Source organism: Anomaloglossus baeobatrachus, chromosome 4 (assembly GCF_048569485.1).
Source record: "Anomaloglossus baeobatrachus isolate aAnoBae1 chromosome 4, aAnoBae1.hap1, whole genome shotgun sequence".
Classification (NCBI taxonomy): Eukaryota; Metazoa; Chordata; class Amphibia; order Anura; family Aromobatidae; genus Anomaloglossus; species Anomaloglossus baeobatrachus.
The window spans coordinates 455,248,366-455,272,137 of record NC_134356.1 but is presented as its reverse complement, the minus strand read 5'-3'; the positions used below and the strand labels follow the sequence as shown (position 1 = coordinate 455,272,137).

The 23,772-nt window shown below is 47.4% G+C and overlaps 1 protein-coding gene across 2 annotated transcripts in view; it reads left to right on the top strand.

Moving 5' to 3' along the window:
- The window catches only part of AP3B2 (adaptor related protein complex 3 subunit beta 2), a 142,677-nt gene that overhangs the window by 97,649 nt on the left and 21,256 nt on the right, over positions 1–23,772 (top strand). The window contains exons 12-18 of one of the 2 annotated variants that reach the window (XM_075345651.1): positions 1,271–1,389; positions 3,689–3,800; positions 5,020–5,179; positions 5,531–5,720; positions 7,715–7,778; positions 16,321–16,427; positions 16,545–16,776. In XM_075345651.1, coding sequence (XP_075201766.1) covers positions 1,271–1,389; positions 3,689–3,800; positions 5,020–5,179; positions 5,531–5,720; positions 7,715–7,778; positions 16,321–16,427; positions 16,545–16,776 — 984 coding nt within the window. Of the gene's footprint in view, positions 1–1,270; positions 1,402–3,688; positions 3,801–5,019; positions 5,180–5,530; positions 5,721–7,714; positions 7,779–16,320; positions 16,428–16,544; positions 16,777–23,772 lie in introns of both variants that reach the window. The other variant, XM_075345650.1, reaches the window with a different exon arrangement.

Here is a 23,772-nt window from a genome sequence, read left to right as displayed (position 1 = left end):
AGTGGCGTCTAGGTATAGTAAAGTATCCATGCGCTATGCAATGAAACCACCTATAGCGCCACCTGGTGGAAAACAACGGAGTTAGCATTTTTGTCTCAAACGGAACGAGATAGAGAAGAAAAGTGAATTACAAAGTTGTAGGGCATCATCAATTCAATACGAATCGACACCTTGCATACAGAAATGCTATGATTAGAAGGTATAAAACTCACAAGACTGCGGACGTGAAGCAATACCTCATGGAGACCTTCCTACAAGTCATTGGGTATGGTGGCTAACCTGATTCCATTGGACTTCTTTCTGTGAGGTCACATCAAACAGCAGGTGTATGCGACCCCTCCACCAACATTGCAGGACCTACGACAATGTATTACAGATGCTTGTGCAAACGTGTCACCTACCATATTGCACAACGTGCAGCAAGATACAGTATGCTGTCAAGAGTCCAGATGTGCATTGCAGCTGACGGTGGCCACTTTGAGCATCAAAGTTAAAGGAGCGCCATATGCGTGACCAGCATGCAATGTTTTGGGGGGGGGTCATGGGTTTCATATCATAGCATTTCTATATGCAAGGTGTCGATTCGTATTGAATTGATGATGCCCTACAATTTTTTAATTCACTTTTTTTTCTCTATCTCGTTCCGTTTCCGAGATAAAAATGCTAACTCCGTTGTTTTCCACCAGGTGGCGCTATAGGTGGTTTCATTGCGTAGCGCATGGCTACTTTACTATACCTAGACACCACTTCTATGCCTATAGCTGCCGCCGTTCTCAAGTTAATGGCGGTGGACAGGATATGGGTGGACACACTGTATAATAGGGGATCTTACTAATCACTGCTGCTCTGTAGATCCCCATCTGAATGGAAGAGAGGTTGCGTATCCAAGCTTCCTTTCTATTTATTGTCAATGGGACTGCCAGGAATAGTCAAGCGCTCTACTTGGCTTCAAATAGAGTGGAAGTTGAGTGTGTGCTCCTCTGTATTCAGAGCCGAGATCTGTGTGGGTGACAGCAGTGGGACTCACAGTGATCAGTATGTTATTTCCCATCCTTTGCACAGGGGATACATTTCAATGCTGATAATACCCCTTAAAAAAAAACGCAGCATGTCCTGGAAAATGCTCATCACTGTGCTGCACTTGCATGGGAATGTGAATTAGAAATAATTTAACAAGAGAGATTGTAACAATAAGGACATTGATTATCTAGTAATTTTTCCGAGAGAGCTCCACCTCATAAATGGAATAATCATTTTGTCTCCTGCACAGATCGGGATCACTTTCAGTTGGGCTCGCTTTCTCACTTGTTGAATGCCAAAGCTGTTGGGTATCAGGAGTTACCAGACTGGCCCGAGGAGGCTCCCGATCCATCTGTGCGCAACGTGGAGGTGAAGGAAACTGTGCGTGCTAACCTGAGTATATAGGGATGTAGGCAAAGCCCACCGCTGTCCCCCCTTCAGCGCACTCCTGCTTTGTGTCCCGCATAACTATCTGAGCCTTCCTAACTGCTTGCTCTGTTTTGCTGCTCTGGGCTATAGTTTCAGGCTATCCATCCGGTTAGCATCCATCAATGCAGTCTACAGTATAGGATATTTTTGGATTGAATAATGGAATATATTATAAATCAACTATCTTCCCTTATATTCAGGATGAGGAGGATACTGAGCCCACAGAGTGTCACATCAGCCTGCTGGGGGAGTGGAAAGAGGTGTCACGTGTGTGATTTAGTGTGCACTGTTTCTCCACTTACTCTACTCTTTCTGTGTGCAGTCACCTACATTCTCACCTCATTTCCAGAGATTGAATTCACAAGCAATCGCGCTATGGTTTAAGAAAATGGCGTTATAGATTCTACCAATTAAGTTACCTCTTTTTTTCTTAGTAACTGAATCACTTCTATGTGAACTCAGACCTAAAATGCATAGATGTCAGCCTGCTGTTAAGCGCTGTGTGCCCTTATTGCTGATTGCAAGCACAGGCAGATCCCACATATGACCAACAGCCATACCTACCTGCAGCCACAAATATGTGCATGAATTTGCGGTAACACTCAGGTGCTACCTGCAAACTTCTGTGCTTATTTACCCCTGCAGATGGGCATAGTTCGGCCGTATGCAGTTGCGCAGCGTGTGTACGCAGCTTTACACTGCACCTATCCTTTCTGCTTCTGGCACTTTTCCCAGCTTAATTCAAATTGCAACAATCGTTTTTAAATGTCCTAACTGCTTAATTGTACTTAGAACCTTTTCTTTCTCTTTTTATAATATTTTTTTCTGTACCTTGTTCTACCTTGAAGCTAAATGCTAGAGCAATACTGAACATTAATAACATTCTTATCATTGTAAGGATAGGGCCACACGACCGTATTATCTCCATCTGAGAAAAACGGTCCAATTATGTTAATCAGACTCTGATCAGCGTGGAATCCCATTTTTCTCAGATATGGAAAGAATTGAAAAAAAAAATTCTCCATATTCTCCATTTTTCACGAACCCCTAGACTTGAATGGCCAAGTGTGATCTGATGTATGAAGGCAAACTGTGAATGCTGCGATTCATTTACTTGGGCCACTTGGTCCGAGCGCGATCCAATCAGATCAAAAATACAGTCGTCCTCATGAGCCCTAACAGCCTGATATTCTCCAACAAGTGAAATAAATCTAGAGGTAACCGTTTATAATGACACTGAAGCAATAAGTTACAATTACTCTTAGGCCATGTGCGCACGTTGCGTTCTGCCGTGACAAATATTCCACAGCGTTTTGTCACTGCATGTGCGTTTCAAAACGAAGCCAAAAAGGTGCGTTTTGGATGCATTGTGAGTGCAGAATGGATGCAGAATTCATGCGTTCTGGATGCTTGCTCTGCCATAGACAGAGTGGGAAAAGCATCCAAAACGCACAAAAGAAGTGACATGTTGCTTTTTAGAACGCAGCGATTCGGCCACAAATTTCAGCATGCAAATCGCTACGTTCTAAAATGCAACGTGTACATGGAATTTGCACAAATTCCATAGACTTTGCTTGGGACGCAGAACACATGCGTTGACGCTGCAGTGCTAGACGCAGCGTAAATGCCTGCAATACGCACACATGCGCACACAGCCTTATCTGGCTAATCGGTAGATCAGTGCAGGATAGAGAACAGACAGTAGCTCCATTTTCAGCAATCTGTCATCACATGGCCTCATAATAAGAATGTTCTTTCTAGAAACCAATATTTTCACATCAAATGTGACTATAGAAATTAGATTTTGAAGGGATCTGGTGCCAAAAAGTATGTCTGATAGGACCTGGCAGGAGAACCTCAAACAGCATGGAAGAGGTTTCCAAGCTCGGTTTGTCAGGCCTCTCCTCTTTGTTTATCAGAGGTGCCTAGTCTTCACTAATGACTTCTTGCTCCATTGTAATAGTGGGGCCAATCTGACCATGAATATATTTTCTGAAGTATAGGAAGTGTTGCATAGCATGTTATAATAAGTGGAAACACTTTTTGCTGAGTATATATGCATGTGTTCCCCTCTCACTTTGAACTATTTTTTTTTCTTTTCTTTTTTTTTTAAGCTCTCTTCCTTTTTGTTATATTTTAATGGACAAACGAATCATAATAACACTGAGCTTTGTTTGCTTTGGCATGCAATTCGTACTACACCTTTCCTTGCACATAGTAATTCAATTGACTCTTCCAGGTACCTGAATGGACAAAGTGCCCAAGCAGAGAGAAGAGGAAAGAGCGGGAGGAGAAACCATTCTATTCTGATTCAGATGGTGAATCCGGACCAACCGAGTCTGCAGACAGTGGTGAGAGACTAGTTAAAGGGAATCTGGTGTTTGCTATCATCATGATATAGGGGCAGAAACCCTGACTTCAGCACTGTGTCACTTACTGAGCTGTGATTTTTTAATAAAATTACTGTTTTCTCTGCTGCAAATCTACCAGTTGTATGAATGTTGATCTCAAACCCCGCCAACATCATTGATAGCTTTTTGTGTATACTGTGCATAGGCAGAAAGCTGCAAATCAATGGTGGGGTTGGGGATATAGAGGGCTCATAAATGGGACTAGAAGATCTCTACAGGTGTTTCTACATTATCCTGCTCTGGAATTCAGTAGCAAAAACCTGGTCACAATTTTCCCTTGAAACAACACTGTTACTAATTTTAATCACACATTTATGAAAATGTTGCCAAAGAAATCTGAACATGACTACTAGTGATGAGCATGACTACTAATGACTACTAGTGATGAGCTAGCGTAATTGGCACTGTTCGGTACTTGATCGAACATCGCAGTGCTCAGGACACGTTGTGGTCAATTGAGTACCATGTGTGCTCAAGCTAAATGCTTTAGTCTCCATTCTGTTACCTGCCATGACACGGTCCCTGCCCACTACAGTCCTTATCATCTGCATGCAGCACACATCACCTGCAACCTCCGTTCCGTCATCCCAGCCACTGCAGTCCCTATCATCCCCATTCATGTGGCATTACCTGGTAACTTTCATTCTGTGTGCTTCGTCCATATGATTCCCCCCGGCCAAAGTTACTGTGCGGTTAGTTCCACTCAAATTCATATTACAGAGATTACATCTCTCTATCTTTTTGGAATGGGGACTTGAGCGGAACTAACCGCACAGGAACTTTGACTGGGGGGGGCCTTTGGAGTGCGCACATGGAACGGAAGTTACCGGGCAATGCCAGCAATGGGGAACGGGGATGATAGGGACTGTGGTGACCAGGAAAATGGAACTGAGGTTGCTGGGTGATGTCTGTTGCCTGCTGCAGATGGCTGATGGGTACTGTGGTGGCCATGGGCTGCATCAGGCCAGGTTACAGCCGTCCTCTTCAGGAAAAATATGCTCGACCATTGACTCATATTGTGGTTGGCATTCAAGTCAAGTATTTCCAAATACAATTGTGGAAGATTCGTATAAACTTTTCTAACATATTCGCCATGAGTAAATTTGATTCTAAATAATGTAGATTTGCTGATACTTGTCTTATGATGTTTTTATTTCAGAACCAGAGTCAGTGAGCGAGTCAGAGAGTGGTGAGAGTAGCAGTGGTAGTGGTACAGGATCTGAGAGTGAAGAGGAGGAGGAAGAGAGTGAAGATGAAGAAGAGTCTGAAAAGGAGGAGAAGAAAAAGGAAAAGAAGGAAGAACCACAGAGTGAGGGGAGGTACGGAGGCGTTTTATCAGTATAAGCATGAACGACTCTACATTTATGAGGACCCTAACTAACACCTGAAGCATATGCCCATTTTACATTAAAGCCCCTTTTGACATAATACAGTTTTTGGAACCTAAACTTGATAGAGCTAAGAACAGTCCTGATTCCTTAACATCAGCAAAGGGTGAGAAAAGGTTCAGTATTCTGTTTTGTTGCCATTGCCATTACAAGGACCATTCATATGATTTCCTATTTCAAAAGACATATTGTTAGGGAATAAAAGTAATAGTTAAATAGATTTGCAAATAAAAAATCATTATAACTGATTAGTTAATAAAGGCACTCTTGATCAATTGACAGTGATGAAAGTGATCGGGATCAAAGAGCATCAGCAAAAGGAAAGAAAACCCCAGTGAGAACATCAAAGAAATCCGCCTCAGAAGAAAGCAGCTCGGAGAGTGAATCTGAGAGTGAATCTACTTCAGAAGAGGATGACGAAGAGGAGGATGAGAAAGAACAACCACAGCCTGAGCCTAAAAAGAAAAGGCCTGTAAGAGTCTATCTTATAACACTAACCGGGATTGCAGACCAGATACCCTAAAGTACTCAAACCAGAGAGCAGTCACCCAAATCTGGTAAAGACCACAGACCAGACCGATAAATACACACAGACCTGAGACCACATAAATACAGATTCTGACCTGAAACTGTAAAGTCTATGGATATTCACCTCACCTTATTATTGCAGTTTGCAGCCCTCTTCACTCCTGTGTTCCATTATAAAGCACTAAGCGGTACTTTGCACGCTGCGACATCGCTAGCCGATGATAGCGATGCCGAGCGCGATAGTACCCGCCCCCGTCACACATGCGATATCTTGTGATAGCTGCCGTAGCAAACAGTATCGCTACGGCAGCTTCACACGCACTTACCTGCCCTGCGACGTCGCTCTGGCCGGCGACCCGCCTCCTTCCTAAGGGGGCGGGTCGTGCGGCGTCACAGCGACGTCACACGGTAGGCGGCGAGTAGAAGCGGAGGGGCGGAGATGAGCGGGATGTAAACATCCCGCCCACCTCCTTCCTTCCGCATAGCCGGTGGAGGCAGGTAAGGAGAAGTTCGTCTCTCCTGCGGCTTCATACACAGCGATGTGTGCTGCCGCAGGAACAAGGAACAACATCGTACCTGTCGCCGCAGCGAAATTATGAAAATGACCGACACTACACAGATCACCGATTTACGACGCTTTTTAGATCGTTTATCGGTGCATCTAGGCTTTACACGTTGCGATGTCGTTACTGGCGCCAGATGTGCGTCACTTTCGATTTGACCCCCGACGACATCGCAGTAGCGATGTCGCAACGTGCAAAGTACCCCTAAGACTTAGGCCTCATTCAGACTTCAGTTATTTTCACACACGATAAAATCGGAGTATCATCAGAGTTTAATAAGTTTTTCTCTGATGCTGCAAAAAAATAAAATGTATCCCTATTATCAGTTCATGAAAAATGGACAACACATGGATTCAAGACCCATAGACTTTCAGACTTTCACCCAACTTTGATCCAACACTCGGATCAACATCGGACATGTCTCCACCATTTTCCATGGATCACTCTGTATGAGGAAAAAATCATACATGTGAACTACCTTATAGACTGTTATAGGTACAAGTGCTTTCTGTAAAAAAACACAAAAAGCACATGTACTAGAAAAACTGACATCTGAATGAGGCCTAATTAAAAGAACCTTTCACCAAATTGTTCAATAGCAATCAAAGTATTAGACACCTAATGAGGTAACGTTTTTAAAATCCAAGTGGGTGTTATCAGACATTTTTCACTGGGCGTGTGTACTTCTCACTGTATTATACTGACCAATCACAAGCAGGCAGCAACACTGAGGCAAAAGAGGATCACGCCCGCAACACAGCTTAGAGAGTCCTTCCTGAACTTCTGGTCCAATCTCCTGCATAATTTGAAAGCGCTAATAACTAACACCTGTCCAATAAGGTCCCAGTTGGTGGAAGGGCAGCACAGCTGAGTTTAGCTGTGTTACATTACAATCCCTTCTATCAGCTCCTCTCTTAGCGCCGTCAGCTCTGCTGTACTGTCCTTACCTGCACTTCCTGCCAGAGATGTGTCAGTGTTCACACAAATGCCTGTTATGCTCAACTTGTATTTACTCTGCAATGAGATCAGAGCAGAGTGTCACTGCATCTTACACAGGGACAGCAGTAGTCCAGAACAAATAATGAATATACTATTATTTGCATGTAACTGAACTGTGGGCCCTCAGAGTCAATGTTAGTGTTGGCCCTTAACACCCCACCCACAGTTTGTGAAGTATCTCTTTCTTTTTGCAAGAGCCTCCTATATATTATGGGAGAGTCAACAAGTATAATTTGACAATGTTATCTAAGTCCCTGTGAAATGGGTAAAACTGTATTAAGTCACACTTTTACTGTAACAGACCTCCAGTGTATGGGATTTTTAATTGTCAAGAGAGCATATGTATACGAGTGACATTCTTTTTTTCCCTACTCAGTCTGTACCTACCAAACAAGCAGTGAAGCAGTCCAAGGAGATGTCTTTACTGGATCTAGATGACTGTAAGTAAAATATTGACATATGATTAGAATACCACTAGTGTTTGTATAAGGGTATATGCACATGACGTATTTTTCAGGTGGATTCTACCTGGAAAAAAAAGTGCTAAAAAACACTACAGAGAATGAACATAAGGCCAGTGTCACAATTGTGAGTGACTCGTGCGAGTCTTGCATCGTATCACCCTGCGCAGCTGAACACTCTCTTGGCAGGAGCGGATCGGCTGCATGTATTTCTATGCAGCTGAGACGCTCCTGTCCGGTGAGTGTGCATCCGCGCAGGATGATGCGATGCGAGACTCACACGAGTCACTCACAAGTGTGTCACCAGACTAACGGACAGCAATATAAAAACTAATTGATGTGCATATGTTCTGGCTTTTTCACTTCCTTAAGGCCGGAGTCACACTTGTGAGTGCCACGCGTGTAACTCGCGCGAGTCTCTCATTGAATCACCCGGCACGGCCACACACTCTCCGGACAGGAGCGTCTCAGCTGCATAGAAATACATGCAACTGACCCGCTCCTGTCAGCAGAGTGTGCGGCCATGCCGAGTGATTCAATGAGAGACTCGCGCGAGTAACACGCGAGGCACTAACAAGTGTGACTCCGGCCTTAACCACTTTAGGCTTTGAAAGCTTTTTGGACCTCTGGACCACACCTTTCCATGTCTCATGGGTAGAAATTCTGAGAATAAAGTTCAAATATTTCATAATATTGTTTTGCAACACATAGTAATGCCAGCATGGACCTCAAATTCTTTATGGCATCAGACAGATTCAGAAAAGTTTAAAGTAACGCACCATGTTACTCTGTATTGATCTAGAGATAAACAGAAAACCTCTATAATTTTCATTCATTTTGGTCCGTGTACCAATTTTTACCATCAGTGTGACATCCATTTTTTTCTAAGCCAAAAATTTCCAAACTTTTCCCACATATTAAACAGTAAAAAAACATGGATAGTACTCGGGTAACCCATGGATGGCATCTGTGTGTGGTCCATTTTTTTTTACAGACTCATTAATTTAAATAAGTGAGTTTGAGCTATAATTTGGATCAAAAATAGACACGCATCTGTTTTTTTGTGGGCACTGGGCCCATAAAAACACAGACATGTGGATCGCCCCATAGATTATAATGGATACATGTTATTTCAGTGAAAAACAATGATGGAAAAGATACTTGAAAATGCACATCTAAGGCCCCTTTCACACATCAGATTTTCTTTGTCGCTCCATTGGGAGACCCAGACAATTGGGGTGTATAGCTTCTGCCTCCGGAGGCCACACAAAGTATTACACTTTAAAAAGTGTAACCCCTCCCCTCTGCCTATACACCCTCCCGTGCATCACGGGCTCCTCAGTTTTTTGCTTTGTGTGGAAGGAGGCACACATCCACTCATGAATCTCAGATTAGTTATATCGGTTGGAAGAAACGTGGGCCCCCACGGGGCCCCCGGCATGTTCCCTTCTCACCCCACTATGTCGGCGGTGTTGTTAAGGTTGAGGTACCCATTGCGGGTACAAAGGCCGGAGCCTCATGCCGTCTCCTTCACCATCCCTTAGCGGCTCTGGGAGAAGTGGGATCCTGAGCGGTCATCCATCCACTGGGACCGTGCTCCCTCCGCAGCCCCTGAGGGAATCTGTCGGACAGGAGTTTATTTATCCTCAGGGACCGGGCCCTGCATCACTAAGGTACTCTGTATCCCCATGGGGGATGTGCATGGAGCGCCTTTATCCCGGACGCTGCAGCAGCTGCTTATTTGTGACGGCCGGCGGACTTCCGCGCCAACCGCGCCTGTTTGTCGGCCGCGGTCTTAAATTTAGTCCCCAGCTTCAATTGCGGCCCAGTAGCAAAACTCCCGCCCCCGGGCCTGTCTATCAGGGGTAAGGGCGGGACGGCCGGCCTGACGTCGGCTGTGAGGGCCGGAGCATCCTGTATGTTTCCTCCCCCCTCACTGATCACTGTGGGGACTCCAGATTCCCGCACTTTTTCTAACGCCGCCCACGGCTCCACTCCTCCCCTGAGAGCTCCGGCAGCCATTTCTTTGGCATTCTGCCTGTGAAGGATTTCCTGGAAAGAGCTCCACAACTCTGGGAGACCTAAGGCAGGGAATCTGGAGGACACACGCTCCGCTTTTTAGCGGTCGGTAAGCCACACCGGTCACCCGGTGCTGGTCCCCTTAGGGTGCCGGATTAGATACTATATATTTATATATTTCTGTTCGGTCGGGCTGTATACCCTTCCCATATACCCTCAGTGATCACTCTCCTAGGAGGCAACAGCATGTCGTCCACAAGGAGCAAGGGTGCCAAGGCACAGGGTTATTTTGCGACCTGTACCTCTTGTGCGGCTAAGTTACCTGCGGGTTCCACCTACCCTCACTGTGAGCAATGCTCAACCCCTGTTTTGCTTCCTCAACCTGAGCCTCGGTCACTAGTGGGCCCCTCGGCTCAGGTAGAACCCCTTGCTCCCCCTGTCCAGGCGGCAGGGACAGAGTTTGCAGTTTTTTGCTGAAAAACTCTCTGAGTCACTCTCACAATCCATGGCTCAGTCTATGGACAAATGGTCTGCCAAGCTGCTTGAAGCTTTACAGTCCAGACCGGTCCTTACACAAGCCCCGGGCCCTGTTGGATCTTCACCTCCAGGCCCCTCTCTGTCCGCGCCGCAGCACGTTCCCAGGGGGGGCCCTAGGTCTCACGTGGAGGACTCCGGCCCGGACCACAGTCCCAGACCGGCTAATCGGGCCCGCTGGGAATTTTCCCCGACTTCTTCACGCTGCTCGGGTTCCCAGCATGAGGACTCTCTGGAGGACGAGGCGGACGTCGCAGCTCAGGGCTCTGACACTGACGTTGCTCTCAATCTTGATTCACCTGAAGGGGACGCCATAGTAAATGACCTTATCTCGTCCATCAACCAGGTGTTAGATATCTCTCCCCCGCCGCCACCGGTAGAGGAGTCGACTTCTCAGCAGGAGAAACACTCTAACTTCAGAGATGCTGTCCAGAAGCCCAGAGCGGTTCCGGACAAGCGCTTTACTAAGCGCCTTACTGACACACGTTACCCCTTCCCCTCTGACGTGGTTAAGGGTTGGGCTCAATGTCCCAAGGTGGATCCCCCAGTCTCTAGATTGGCGGCTAGATCTGTGGTATCGGTTGCAGATGGATCATCGCTAAAGGATGCCACTGACAGGCAGATAGAGCTCCTGGTAAAGTCCATCTATGAAGCCACGGGCGCGTCTTTTGCCCCGGCCTGTGCAGCCGTGTGGGCACTACAACCTATCTCAGCTTGTCTGACTGAGATTAATGCGGTCACACGTAATTCTGCTCCGCAGGTTGCGTCTTTGACTTCTCAGGCGTCAGCTTTTTCTTCCTATGCCATGAACGCAGTTTTAGACTCTGCTAGCCGTACAGCGGTGGCATCCGCTAACTCTGTGGCAGTCCGCAGGGCCATGTGGCTACGCGAATGGAAGGCAGACTCGGCTTCCAAGAGGTTCTTTAGCGAGCCAATGCACTTTTTCAGGCGGTGAACGCTCTGAAGACAGAAGGAGTTGTGATCCCTGTTCCCCTCCAGGAACATGGTCGTGGCTTTTAGTCCAACTTGTTTGTGGTGCCAAAGAAGGACGGCTCGTTCCGTCCCGTTCTGGACCTCAAACTCCTCAACAGACATGTGAGCACCAGACGGTTTCGGATGGAGTCTCTCCGCTCTGTTATCGCTTCGATGTCACAAGGAGACTTCCTAGCATCGATCGACATCAAGGATGCTTATCTCCATGTGCCGATCGCACCCGAACATCAACGCTTTTTGCGTTTCGCCATCGGGGACGAACACCTTCAGTTCGTGGCATTGCCTTTCGGCCTGGCGACAGCCCCACGGGTGTTCACCAAGGTCATGGCATCTGTTGTGGCGGTCCTACACTGTCAGGGCCACTCGGTGATTCCCTACTTAGACGATTTTCTGGTCAGGGCACCCTCTCAGATGGCGTGTCAAAACAGCCTTTCCGTCGCTCTGGCGACTCTCCAGCAGTTCGGGTGGATCATCAACTTCCCAAAATCCAAGTTGACACCGACCCAATCACTGACGTACCTTGGGATGGAGTTTCATACTCAGTCAGCAGTAGTCATGCTACCGCTGGACAAGCAGCTTTCGCTGCAGGCAGGGGTGCAATCTCTTCTTCGGGGTCAGTCACACCCCTTGAGGCGCCTCATGCACTTCCTGGGGAAGATGGTGGCAGCGATGGAGGCAGTGCCCTTCGCGCAATTCCATCTGCGGCCACTCCAGTGGGACATTCTCCGCAAATGGGACAGGAGGTCGACTTCACTCGACAGGAACGTCTCTCTTTCCCTTGCAACCAAGACGTCACTTCAGTGGTGGCTCCTTCCCAACTCTCTATCGCAGGGAAAATCCTTCCTACCCCCCACCTGGGCTGTGGTCACGACGGACGCGAGCCTGTCAGGGTGGGGAGCGGTTTTTCTCCATCACAGGGCTCAGGGAACCTGGACTCCGATAGAGTCATCCCTTCAGATCAATATTCTGGAGATAAGGGCAGTGTATCTAGCCCTATTGGCCTTTCATCGGTGGCTGGAGGGCAGGCAGATCCGGATCCAGTCGGACAACGCCACTGCCGTCGCATACATCAACCACCAAGGCGGCACTCGCAGTCGTCAAGCCTTCCAGGAAGTCCGACGAATTCTGCAGTGGGTGGAAGCCACAGCTTCCACCATCTCCGCAGTTCACATCCCGGGCGTAGAAAACTGGGAAGCAGATTTTCTCAGCCGACAGGGCATGGACGCGGGGGAATGGTCTCTTCACCCAGACGTGTTTCGAGAGATCTGTCGCCGCTGGGGAATGCCGGACGTCGATCTCATGGCGTCATGGCACAACAACAAGGTCCCGGCATTCATGGCCCGGTCTCAAGATCACAGAGCTCTGGCATCGGACGCATTAGTTCAGGATTGGTCGCAGTTTCAACTGCCCTATGTATTTCCTCCTCTGGCGATGCTGCCCAGAGTGCTGCGCAAGATCAGGTCCGACTGTCGTCGCGCCATTCTCGTCGCCCCAGATTGGCCGAGGCGGTCGTGGTACCCGGATCTGTGGAATCTCACGGTGGGTCAACCGTGGGCGCTCCCAGACCGCCCAGACTTGCTGTCTCAAGGGCCGTTTTTCCATCTGAATTCTGCGGCCCTCAACCTGACTGTGTGGCCATTGAGTCCTGGCTCCTAGCGTCCTCAGGGTTATCTCAAGATGTCATTGCCACTATGAGACAGGCCAGGAAACCAACGTCCGCCAAGATCTATCACAGGTCTTGGAGGATCTTCTTATCCTGGTGCTCTGATAAGGGTTTTTCTCCCTGGCCCTTTGCCTTACCCACTTTTCTTTCATTCCTTCAATCCGGAATGGACAAGGGTTTGTCTCTCGGCTCTCTCAAGGGACAAGTATCGGCGCTATCCGTATTTTTTCAAAAGCGTCTAGCCAGGCTTCCGCAGGTCCGCACGTTCCTGCAGGGAGTTTGCCACATAGTCCCACCTTACAAGCGTCCGTTGTAACCCTGGGATCTTAACAGGGTGCTAACGGCTCTTCAGAAACCACATTTCGAGCCGCTGCGGGATGTCTCTTTATCACGTCTTTCGCAGAAGGTGGCATTTCTAGTGGCAGTTACATCGCTCCGTAGAGTGTCGGAGCTGGCAGCGCTGTCATGCAAAGCCCCCTTCCTGGTTTTTCACCAGGATAAGGTGGTTCTGCGTCCGGTCCCGGAATTTCTCCCTAAGGTGGTATCCCCTTTTCATCTCAATCAGGATATCTCCTTACCTTCATTTTGCCCTCATCCAGTTCACCAATGTGAAAAGGATTTGCACTCGTTAGATCTGGTGAGAGCTCTCCGGCTCTACGTGTCTCACACGGCGCCCCTGCGCCGTTCAGATGCGCTCTTTGTCCTTGTCGCTGGCCAGCGTAAGGGTTCGCAGGCTTCCAAGTCAACCTTAGCTCGGTGGATCAAGGAACCGATTCTTGAAGCCTACCGTTCTTCTGGGCTTCCGCTTCCTTTGGGGCTGAAAGCCCATTCTACCAGAGCCGTGGGTGCGTCCTGGGCATTGCGGCACCGGGCTACGGCTCAGCAGGTGTGTCAGGCAGCTACCTGGTCTAGTCTGCACACTTTCACGAAAGACTATCAGGTGCATACCTATGCTTCGGCAGACGCCAGTCTAGGTAGGCGAGTCCTTCAGGCGGCGGTTGCCCACCTGTAAGAGGGGGTCGTTTTCGGCTCTTTTTATCGAGGTATTCTTTTACCCACCCAGGGACTGCTTTTGGACGTCCCAATTGTCTGGGTCTCCCAATGGAGCGACAAAGAAGAAGGGAATTTTGTTTACTTACCGTAAATTCCTTTTCTTCTAGCTCCTATTGGGAGACCCAGCACCCGCCCCTGTTCCCTTCGGGCTGTTTGTTCTTTTGTGTACACATGTTGTTCATGTTGAATTGTTCTTTTGGTTCATGGTTTTCAGTTCTCCGAACATCCTTCGGATTGAATTTACCTTAGACCAATTTATAAGTTTCCTCCTTCCTGCGTTTGCACCAAAACTGAGGAGCCCGTGATGCACGGGAGGGTGTATAGGCAGAGGGGAGGGGTTACACTTTTTAAAGTGTAATACTTTGTGTGGCCTCCGGAGGCAGAAGCTATACACCCAATTGTCTGGGTCTCCCAATAGGAGCTAGAAGAAAAGGAATTTACGGTAAGTAAACAAAATTCCCTTCTTTGCCATCACTCACAATCCATCGAATTTTGAAAAAAACGGATCGGGTGACTGATGCCGCTGGATACGTTTTTTTCTCATCACCTTGTATTAGCGACGGATTGCAATGAATGGCCTCACGTTTCATCTGTCGTTCGACGGATCCGTTGACAATTGTTTGTCCGTCGGACAGAGACAACGGACAAAGTAACGTCTGTCTACGTCGAAAATACGGACGGCGACGGATCCGTTGTTTGATAGAATGGAAGGCTATGAGCACAGGATCCATCGTAATCTGTCAAATGACGGAATCCGGTGATACGTCGAGCCAACGGATTGTGACTGGTGGCAAAAACTGAAGTGTGAAAGGGGCCTTAGTGGATGCTAACAAATATGACAATCAAAGTAAATGCCTGATCTATAGCCTATCTTAAGTAATCTAATACAGATACCCTGTGATATTATTTAACCCCTTCACGACCTTGGACGGATCTATCCGTCATAGATCGTGTCCCGTTAAGCCCCGCCCCCTGCCGCGGGCAGGCGGCGTGGATCGGCACACATATCAGCTGTTTTCAACAGCTGACATGTGTGCCTGCTAGCCGCGGGTGGAATCGCTTCCACCCGCGGCCATTAACCCCTTAAATCTTGCTGCCAAAGTCTGGCAGCAAGATTTAAATGCGCGCGGCCATGTTTGTTACTCACCGCCGCCCCCACCGGAAGTCACGTGTGTTATCACGTGACTATCGGTGGTTGCCATCGTAGCACAGGGTCATGTGATGACGCCTGCTGCTATGATCTTTCACTTTCATTTTCCCTCGGCCGAGAGCAGAGGGAAAACCAAAGTGAGTGAATCTGCTGATTACAGCGGTATTGCTGTGATCAGCAGATAGCGATCAGCGATCGGATTGCTGATTGCTATAGCCCCCTAGGGGGACTAGTAAAATAAAAAAAAAAAGTAAAAAAAAAAGTTTTAAAAAATAAAAAAAAAAAAAAAAACCTAAAAGTTCAAATCACCCCCCTTTCCCCCCATTGAAAATTAAAGGGTTAAAAAATAAATAAATATACACATATTTGGTATCGCCGCGTTCAGAAATGCCCGATCTATCAAAATATAAAATCAATTATTCTGATTGGTAAACGGCGTAGTGGCAAAAAAATTCCAAACGCCAAAATTACGTTTTTTGGTCGCCGCAAGTTTTGCGCAAAATGCAATAACAGGCGATCAAAACGTAGCATCTGCGCAAAAATGGTACCATTATAAACGTCAGCTCGAGACGCAAAAAATAAGCCATCACTGAGCCATTGATCCCAAAAAATAAGAACTCTACGTGTTTCGGAAAATGGCGCAAAACGTGCGCCACTTTTATTGGACAAACTTGTGAATTTTTTTTAACCCCTTAGATACAAGTAAACCTATACATGTTTGGTGTCTACAAACTCGCACCGACCTGAGGCATCACACCCAGACATCAGTTTTACCATATGGTGAACACCGTGAATAAAATATCCCAAAAACTATTGTACGATCCCACTTTTTTTGCAATTTTTCCGCACTTGGAATTTTTTTGCCGTTTTCCAGTACACTATATGGTAAAACTTATGATTTCATTTAAAAGTACAACTCGTCCCGCAAAAAACAAGCCCTCATATGGCAAGATTGACGGAATAATAAGAAAGTTACGGCTCTTGGAAGAAAAGGAGCAAAAAACAAAAACGCAAAAACGGAAAGTGCCCGGGGGCTGAAGGGGTTAATCAAGAACTTTATGCAGACAACTTAGCTTAAGTAAGAAATATTTTTGATTTTTGCTTTACAGTTTCGGTGCCCTCTGCCCCTCTTACAACTTCAGGGAGTATTGTCTCTTCCAGCCTAGTGACTGATCTTGAAGGATTATCATTAACGGACACGTCTCTAACACCCACAGTGAGTAGCATGAGGTTATACCAACTAGCAACTTAAAATAAAAAATTGCCATTCTTTTATAATGGTCTGTTTATTCTATTCTATAGTTTAGTATTTCTATCCATTTTCCCCCTTAAGGTAATCAGTCCCATATTTTCCTCTGGTCGCACATTTGAACTACTACATCGAATGACAGGAGAGGGTCTCTCTATGGAATATATATTCAGCCGCCAGCCATTTACACTTGATCAGCGTATGGTGTCTGTTCAGATAAAGATCTCAAACAACACTGAGAGCGAAGTGCGAAATATCCGTACAAGCGAGCCTAAGCTGCTGAGTGGTATGAGGATGCAGGAATTTCAGGAAATAGGTAAATATATATTTCATTAGTTTCAAAAGGGTTTTTTTTTTAATACTAATTTTAATAAGTAACAAGAATGACTCACTGGGTATATAAATTGTGAAGATTCCCAATAACAAGCACATGGTAATCACTAAAACAAAAATAATATATACAAACCAGAGAATTTGTCTAAAAAGTGAGTAACAGATATCTGCAAAGTGTATTCACATTATGGAAATAGAACAACCAAAAAGTTAAATAGGTGTATATTGAGGTATCATAGAGACAAATCAAGGGCTTTGTGTAGTATAGATTGTGTTGTAAAGGAAAACCAAAGTTGATAGATACAAAAAGATCTGTGGATTTTTTTTAAGAGGCATCAAAGGGGTTGAACACATTGACTCTGATTCATTAAGATTGGCATTTCTTATGCCGGACTTTAATAAGAAGTGTGCAGGAATAAGATGCACTGAATTAATTAATTGATGCATGCTACTTAATGATTTTGATTTGAGTGCCTATGTACTCCTCACCAGAAATGTTACTCCAGCCACAAACACAGAATCATGTAAGTGCCACAAAATCAAGTCCCAACACATTTGATGAATTGGGGCCTTTGTTAAAATAAAGATAATGTGTTTACCCAAAAATTTGATGTAAACACTTTGACAGCTCACAACATTTTTGTACAACACAAAGGTACCCAAAAAAATGTGACTTTTGGCATTTTCACTACATTTGTGGCCAGCTCTGCCAAAATGAGCAAAGTTTGGGGAGGAGCCACGGCTGTATGAGCGTGGTATCTCTCACTCCACAAATTTAGCAACAGAGGCAAATGTTGAAAATTTTTAATGAAACACAATTGCAAAATATTTTTTTTACCCAAATATCTGTGCATTTAAGGAGTAACTGTCTTTTAGTCGTCCTACTTGCATTTCTAAACGCACGTTTTTGCCTTAATTGATTTAGTCAAAGTTGCCTTTTCCAGAAATTTAGCGCTAAAAACGCATGCGTATTTACCGCGTTTTAGATGCGTTTTCAGCGCTATTTAGTCACGCTCCCCGTGTCCCAGCACCACTCCTTACCCACTGATCCAGTCCACGTGTCCACCAGTCATGGCTGCCGCTCCCGCTCTTGCTTCCCTGAGTCCTGTTCCTGGTCTCAGGAGTCTGACTCTGAGTCTTAGGCTGGGGCCACACGGGCACTACTGCGATCCCCTTGCATGAGACTCGGCTCGTGCTGGCAGTACAGCAGAGCCGAGTCTCATGCTTGTGTCCTTGCAACTGAGGTCCGTTCGTGCGAGCAGACCTCAGCTGCGGGGGGCGGGCCGGCACTCAGGAGGGGAGGGAGGGATTTCTCTCCCTCTCGCCTGTGTAGCCGGCTATAGACATTCTCGCTCTGCACGCACGGTACACCGGTGTACCGCGAGTGCAGTGCGAGTTTTATCTCGCCCCATTCACTTGAATGGGTGCGAGAGAAAGAGTCTCGGATTACAATCGCAGCATGCTGCGATTGTTTTCTCGGTCCGATTAGGGCTGAGAAAATAATCGCTCATGTGTGCTGTCACACAGGCTAGAATTGGTCCGAGTGGAATGCGATGTTTTATCGCACTCCACGCGCACCGATTTTCTCGCCGTGTGGCTTAGGCCTTAGCCACATGATTCTGTATAGGAATAGGCCGCGTTCACTCTCCTGGTCTTATAGGCCCAGCACACCTGCAGCAGGAAATGACATGAGGCTGTGCTGGGTATATAAGACTGGCCTTTCCATGTGGGTGGGGCCTGATCAACGTGTCTTGTAGCATAGTCTTATGAGCTAGGTGCTGAGGTCCCCTGGTGCCGTGCCGTGTCCTGTCCTGTCCTCTCCTGTCCTGCAGACTTCTTGTCCTTGCTCCCTGGTACCTGTGCCTGTTTACTTTACTGTCCTAAAGAACTCTGTGACTCTGGTGACCTGCTTATACTTGTCCCTGCCACGCCAGTGCTCCGACTGCCGTGTACCCTGCCCTCCGGTGGGGTGCATGGTCCAGTGGATCCACCTCCTGGGCCTACCAGTCTTCCCGGCCCTGACAGTTTGATCAGGCCATGGATCCCGCTGGAGCGCAAACATCAGAGCTGGCTGAGCTGCGCCAGGAGCTGGCACAACAGCGTGAAACCCTGAACCGGATGCTGAAATTCCTGGCGTCCGTGGACCACCGGTTATATACGCTGCAGACCGCCGCCTCGTCTGAGTCCACGCAGCAACCAGTCTCCAAGTCCGAACCAGTTTCCTCCACGGCCTCGCAACTTCGCCTCGCTATGCAGGGGATCCCAAGTCCTGCCTCGGTTTCCTGAACCAGTGCTCCCTGCACTTCCAGTTGCTCCCGCACTTGTTTGCCTCAGACCAGGCCAAGGTGGCGTTCCTAATGTCACACCTGGAAGGCGAAGCCCTGGCCTGGATTAACCCCCTGTGGGAAAATGAGGACCCGATGATCACCGACATCCAGGAGTTCCTGCAAGCTTTCCGAAGTACCTTCGATGTGCCCGGACGAACTACCGCAGTGACCTCTTCGCTTCTCCGGCTACGCCAAGAGACCCTGACCATCGGCCAATACGCCATCCAGTTCCGCACACTCGCCTCTGAGCTGGGCTGGAACAATGAGGCCTTGACGGCGGCCTTTTGGGAAGGTCTCTCTGGCCGCATCAAAGACGAACTAGCCGGCCGTGACGTTCCACGAACCTTGGACGCTTTGATTTCCCTGGCCACTCGGATTGACCTCCGTTTTCAGGAGCGTGCCCAGGAGGTAGTCCGGGAGAAGCGACCACCTCGCCACATCTTGCCCCCACAGAGGTCTGCCGCTCCCTCGTCCCTGCCTTTCCGTGACTTATCGCCAGAACCCATGCAAGTGGACCGTCTGACCCAAGCCAAGCAACGCCGTGTAGAACGGCTCGCCCGGGGCCTGTGCTTCTATTGCGGAGACGGTTCACATATGCTCCGTTCTTGCCCGGAGAAACCAGGTAGACCCCAGGTTCAAGGGATGGTGGGAACCGCCACCCTTGCCACCGAAATCCCTTTGGTTCCAGTTAAACAGACTGTCCGGGTGACGACAGAGTGGACCCGGTTTTCAGCTGAGGCCCACATCGATTCCGGGGCAGCAGGCAACTTTATTCACCAGGCCACGGTAGACAAATACCAGGTCCCTGTCACCCCGCTGAAGAAGCCTCTCTGGTTTGCCTCAGTGGACGGCAAACCGCTCTACGAACCTGTCCGATTTACCACCAAGCCCGTGAACCTCCTGGTTGGCACTTCGCATACGGAGACCATCGCCTTCTATGTCATCCCGAGGATGGCTCCTGAGCTCCTGCTGGGTCTGCCCTGGCTTCAAATCCATGACCCTGCCATTAGTTGGCGCTCTGGTGCTATTACCCGCTGGGGACCCTTGTGTCATGACCACTGCCTACAGCCTGTTCCTCGGTCCCTGTCACCTGAACCGTTGGAACCACCGACCCCTGAAGAACAGACGACGCTATCCAGTGTCGTTCCATCGTCCCCAGCCTCTGAGACCTTGACTCCACCATCTTCTGGAGATATGACTTTGACTCCACCGGCTGCCCAGGATGAGACATTGTCTAATACCCGGTCCGAGACGCCCGATCCGGTCGTCCTTGATTCCTGTCCTGCTTCTTCCCTTTCCGTTGCCTCCCTTGCCACTGACATGGAGAAAAACTTTCAGCTCACCCATTCCATGTGCTCGAATTTCCTTCTGCTGCTCGGGCTGCAGGTGCTGCTACCTGTGTATAATGAAGAAAGAAGAGTTCTGCCCAGCGCAAGAAGGAGAGATATGCCAGTAAATTTCCAGATGCTTTATTCTGCTTGGTTTCCAGTAAAAACGATCATATAAACATATGAACAGTTAAGACAATGTCCTCCATGGATAGTGACACAACAGCGACGCGTTTCGGCTACAGGAGTGTAGCCTTTGTCAAGTGATTGCGGTCCTGAGGCCCGGTCCTGGTTGTCCCGGAAGTAAGTTGCTGCCCCTCTTCGGTGTGCCTTCATGTCTCGGCGGAGGAGAGGGGGGCTTCAAGGAAGGGGGGGTACTGTCACCTCCCTGTGTCCCAGCACCACTCCTTACCCACTGATCCAGTCCACGTGTCCACCAGTCATGGCTGCCGCTCCCACTCTTGCTCCCCTGAGTCCTGTTCCTGGTCTCAGGAGTCTGACTCTGAGTCTTAGCCACATGATTCTGTATAGGACCAGGCCGCGCCCACTCTCCTGGTCTTATAGGCCCAGCACACCTGCAGCAGGAAATGACATGAGGCTGTGCTGGGTATATACGACTGGCCTTTCCATGTGGGCGGGGCTTGATCAACGTGTCTTGTAGCATAGTCTTATGAGCTAGGTGCTCAGGTCCCCTGGTGCCGTGTCCTGCAGACTTCTTGTCCTTGCTCCCTGGTACCTTTGCCTGTTTACTTTACTGTCCTAAAGAACTCTGTGACTCTGGTGACCTGCTTATACTTGTCCCTGCCACGCCAGTGCTCCGGCTGCCGTGTACCCTGCCCTCCGGTGGGGTGCATGGTCCAGTGGATCCACCTCCTGGGCCTACCAGTCTTCCCGGCCCTGACATATTTACATGCTTTTTCACCTGCGTTTTGACATATGCGTTTTGAACATCAACACACTGCTAAATAAAGTTTAAACAGTCAAACAGGATGAAAAAAGACAAACAGCAAAACATATATAATTTTTGAATTATTTAAGAAAATAGTTTTATTTCATGAAATTATAGCGGTTTTTTAATATTTATTGCTAAAATAGCAATTAAATCATGATTTTCAAAAATGTAATTGTCGGACTATGTGTGTGTAAAGGGACATATTAATCCATTATTGTAATGTCTGAAAAGCATGTGTTTTTTTTAAGTCAAAAACGCACTCTCTGCAGCTAAAAAGCAGGTAAAACGCAGGAATTTTGATGTTTGTTGCTTTTTGATACTTCTCATTGACTTCAATGTTAGCAAAACGCTGCAGAAATGGCAAAAACAATTGACATGCTGCTTCTTTGAACGCATGGTTTTTGCCACAAATTATGCAAATTAAACGCAGCATTTAAAAATGCAAAGTGAGGTCTAGAAATCTACATTTTCCTTAGACTATTATGGAAAAGCAAAACGCATGCCTTTTGGCATGAAAACGCTGCAGTTCAAAACGGACCTAAAAAGCAGCTGAAACGGAAAGTGCGGTAATACCCTTAATTTGTATTTCAATGAAAAATAGTGAAAATAAGCATCTGTGTAATATAACTCATCAGGCTAATTTTGGTTCTTACTCTGCCAGAATTGATCAGTGATTATAGAAATTTTCAATGTTGAGGTAAAATCTGTATTCAGTGAAGACTTTTCTAGATTGCCGACTTAGGGAGGTGTCAGGTTTTTTTAGCCTATTATAGCTTGGAGAAGCTAAAGGTTTTTTCCCCTTTAGCTTCTCCAAGCTATAATAGGCTAAAAAGGAGAACTCAGCACAGTGAGAGACCTGAGACACAAGCAGAGTTTGCTACAGAATTCAGCAAATATATGTCACCTCAGTGCTGGATGCACAGCCACACATCTCAGTAGTACCACTTTATAATGTTTTGCATCCTAATACTGCTTTTGTTCATCTACTTACATAATCACCAGTTTTGTCTGTTCTCCTATTCCGTGATGCACTGCGGCATTGTCCGTTGCGCAGCCGCAGTTCACACCACATCATAACCATGGTGACCAGGGACAACAAGGGAGGTGGCACGCAAATTGTGGGCTGAGTGAGCTGAATTCGGTTTCCAGTGGAACACTCACCACATCCAAGCACAACGCGGTGTTTTAGTCAAATATTGCCGAGGTCACGGAGCAGTAAGGAGGCATACCGGGGTATGTCTGCCAGCGCCTCACATCGCTATGTGTTCAGCGGTGTCTTGCAGAGCTGTGAGACATGGCTGGCTGCCCTGAGGAGCACCGCGTACTGAGTTTGTGGGCGGAGCTAGCTTAGGGAGGTGTGCTCTCCTCACAAGCATTTTCAGATGGACGAGATGAGATCTTATACACACACACACACACACACACACACACACACACACACACACACACTTTTTGGCTCTATTTGAACAGGAAATCAGTAGAGGGGAGCCTTTTTTAATTATTTTAATAAATAATAAAAAAAAAATGACATAGGATCCCCCTTATTTTTGATTGCCAGCTAGGTAAGCCCAGACATCTGGGGGCTGGGATTCTCAGCGTGGTGAGGCTCATGCTATATGTGCCCCCCACGTTGAGAATTGCAGTCTGCAGGTGCCCAGATCTGGCATATACATTTGATATACCAGATCTGTAGCTTACCCACCTCTTCCAATCTGCCCTGGTGCTTTTGGCAGACTGGGTAATAAGAGGTTAATATCAGCTGCTTTTTTGCCAGCTGATATTAAGCCCTGAATTAATAAAGTTTGGCTTCAGCTTGAAACCAGACTTTATCAAGTCATCTGTAGTAAAGTAAAATAACACACACTCAAAACACCTTTATTACAAATAAAACACAGAAAATACTTTTATTTTAAATAAAGACAATCAAACCCTCATTTACCATTTTATTAAATCCCCAAATCCCTCTGAAGTAGTCCAGTAATCGATGTCCCATGCAGCTCTCATACTTACCTGGTTCTGCGCTGTGTGCTGTCCGCTGTGCTAACCCCAAACATACCCAGCTCCGACATAAATCCACAACCGAGGTCCCACGCCGGCTCTGCTGTATCCAGTCCTCCTAATGAGCGGTGTCATGAAACAACCACTCAGCTCGAGCTCCGGCATACAATGACAGCTCGGAAGCCCGCGGTTGTGGGAGCGGTGATCTCAGAGCTGTCATTGTATGCTGGACCTCGCACTGAACAGTGACATGAAGCGAACACTAAGTGCCAGGACCGGTACAGAATGACTATTCTGAGATCACCACAAGAGCTTCAGAGCTGTCATCTGTGCGAGCGAGTGGGGGAGAGTGGAAGATAGGGGAGAGAAAGGGA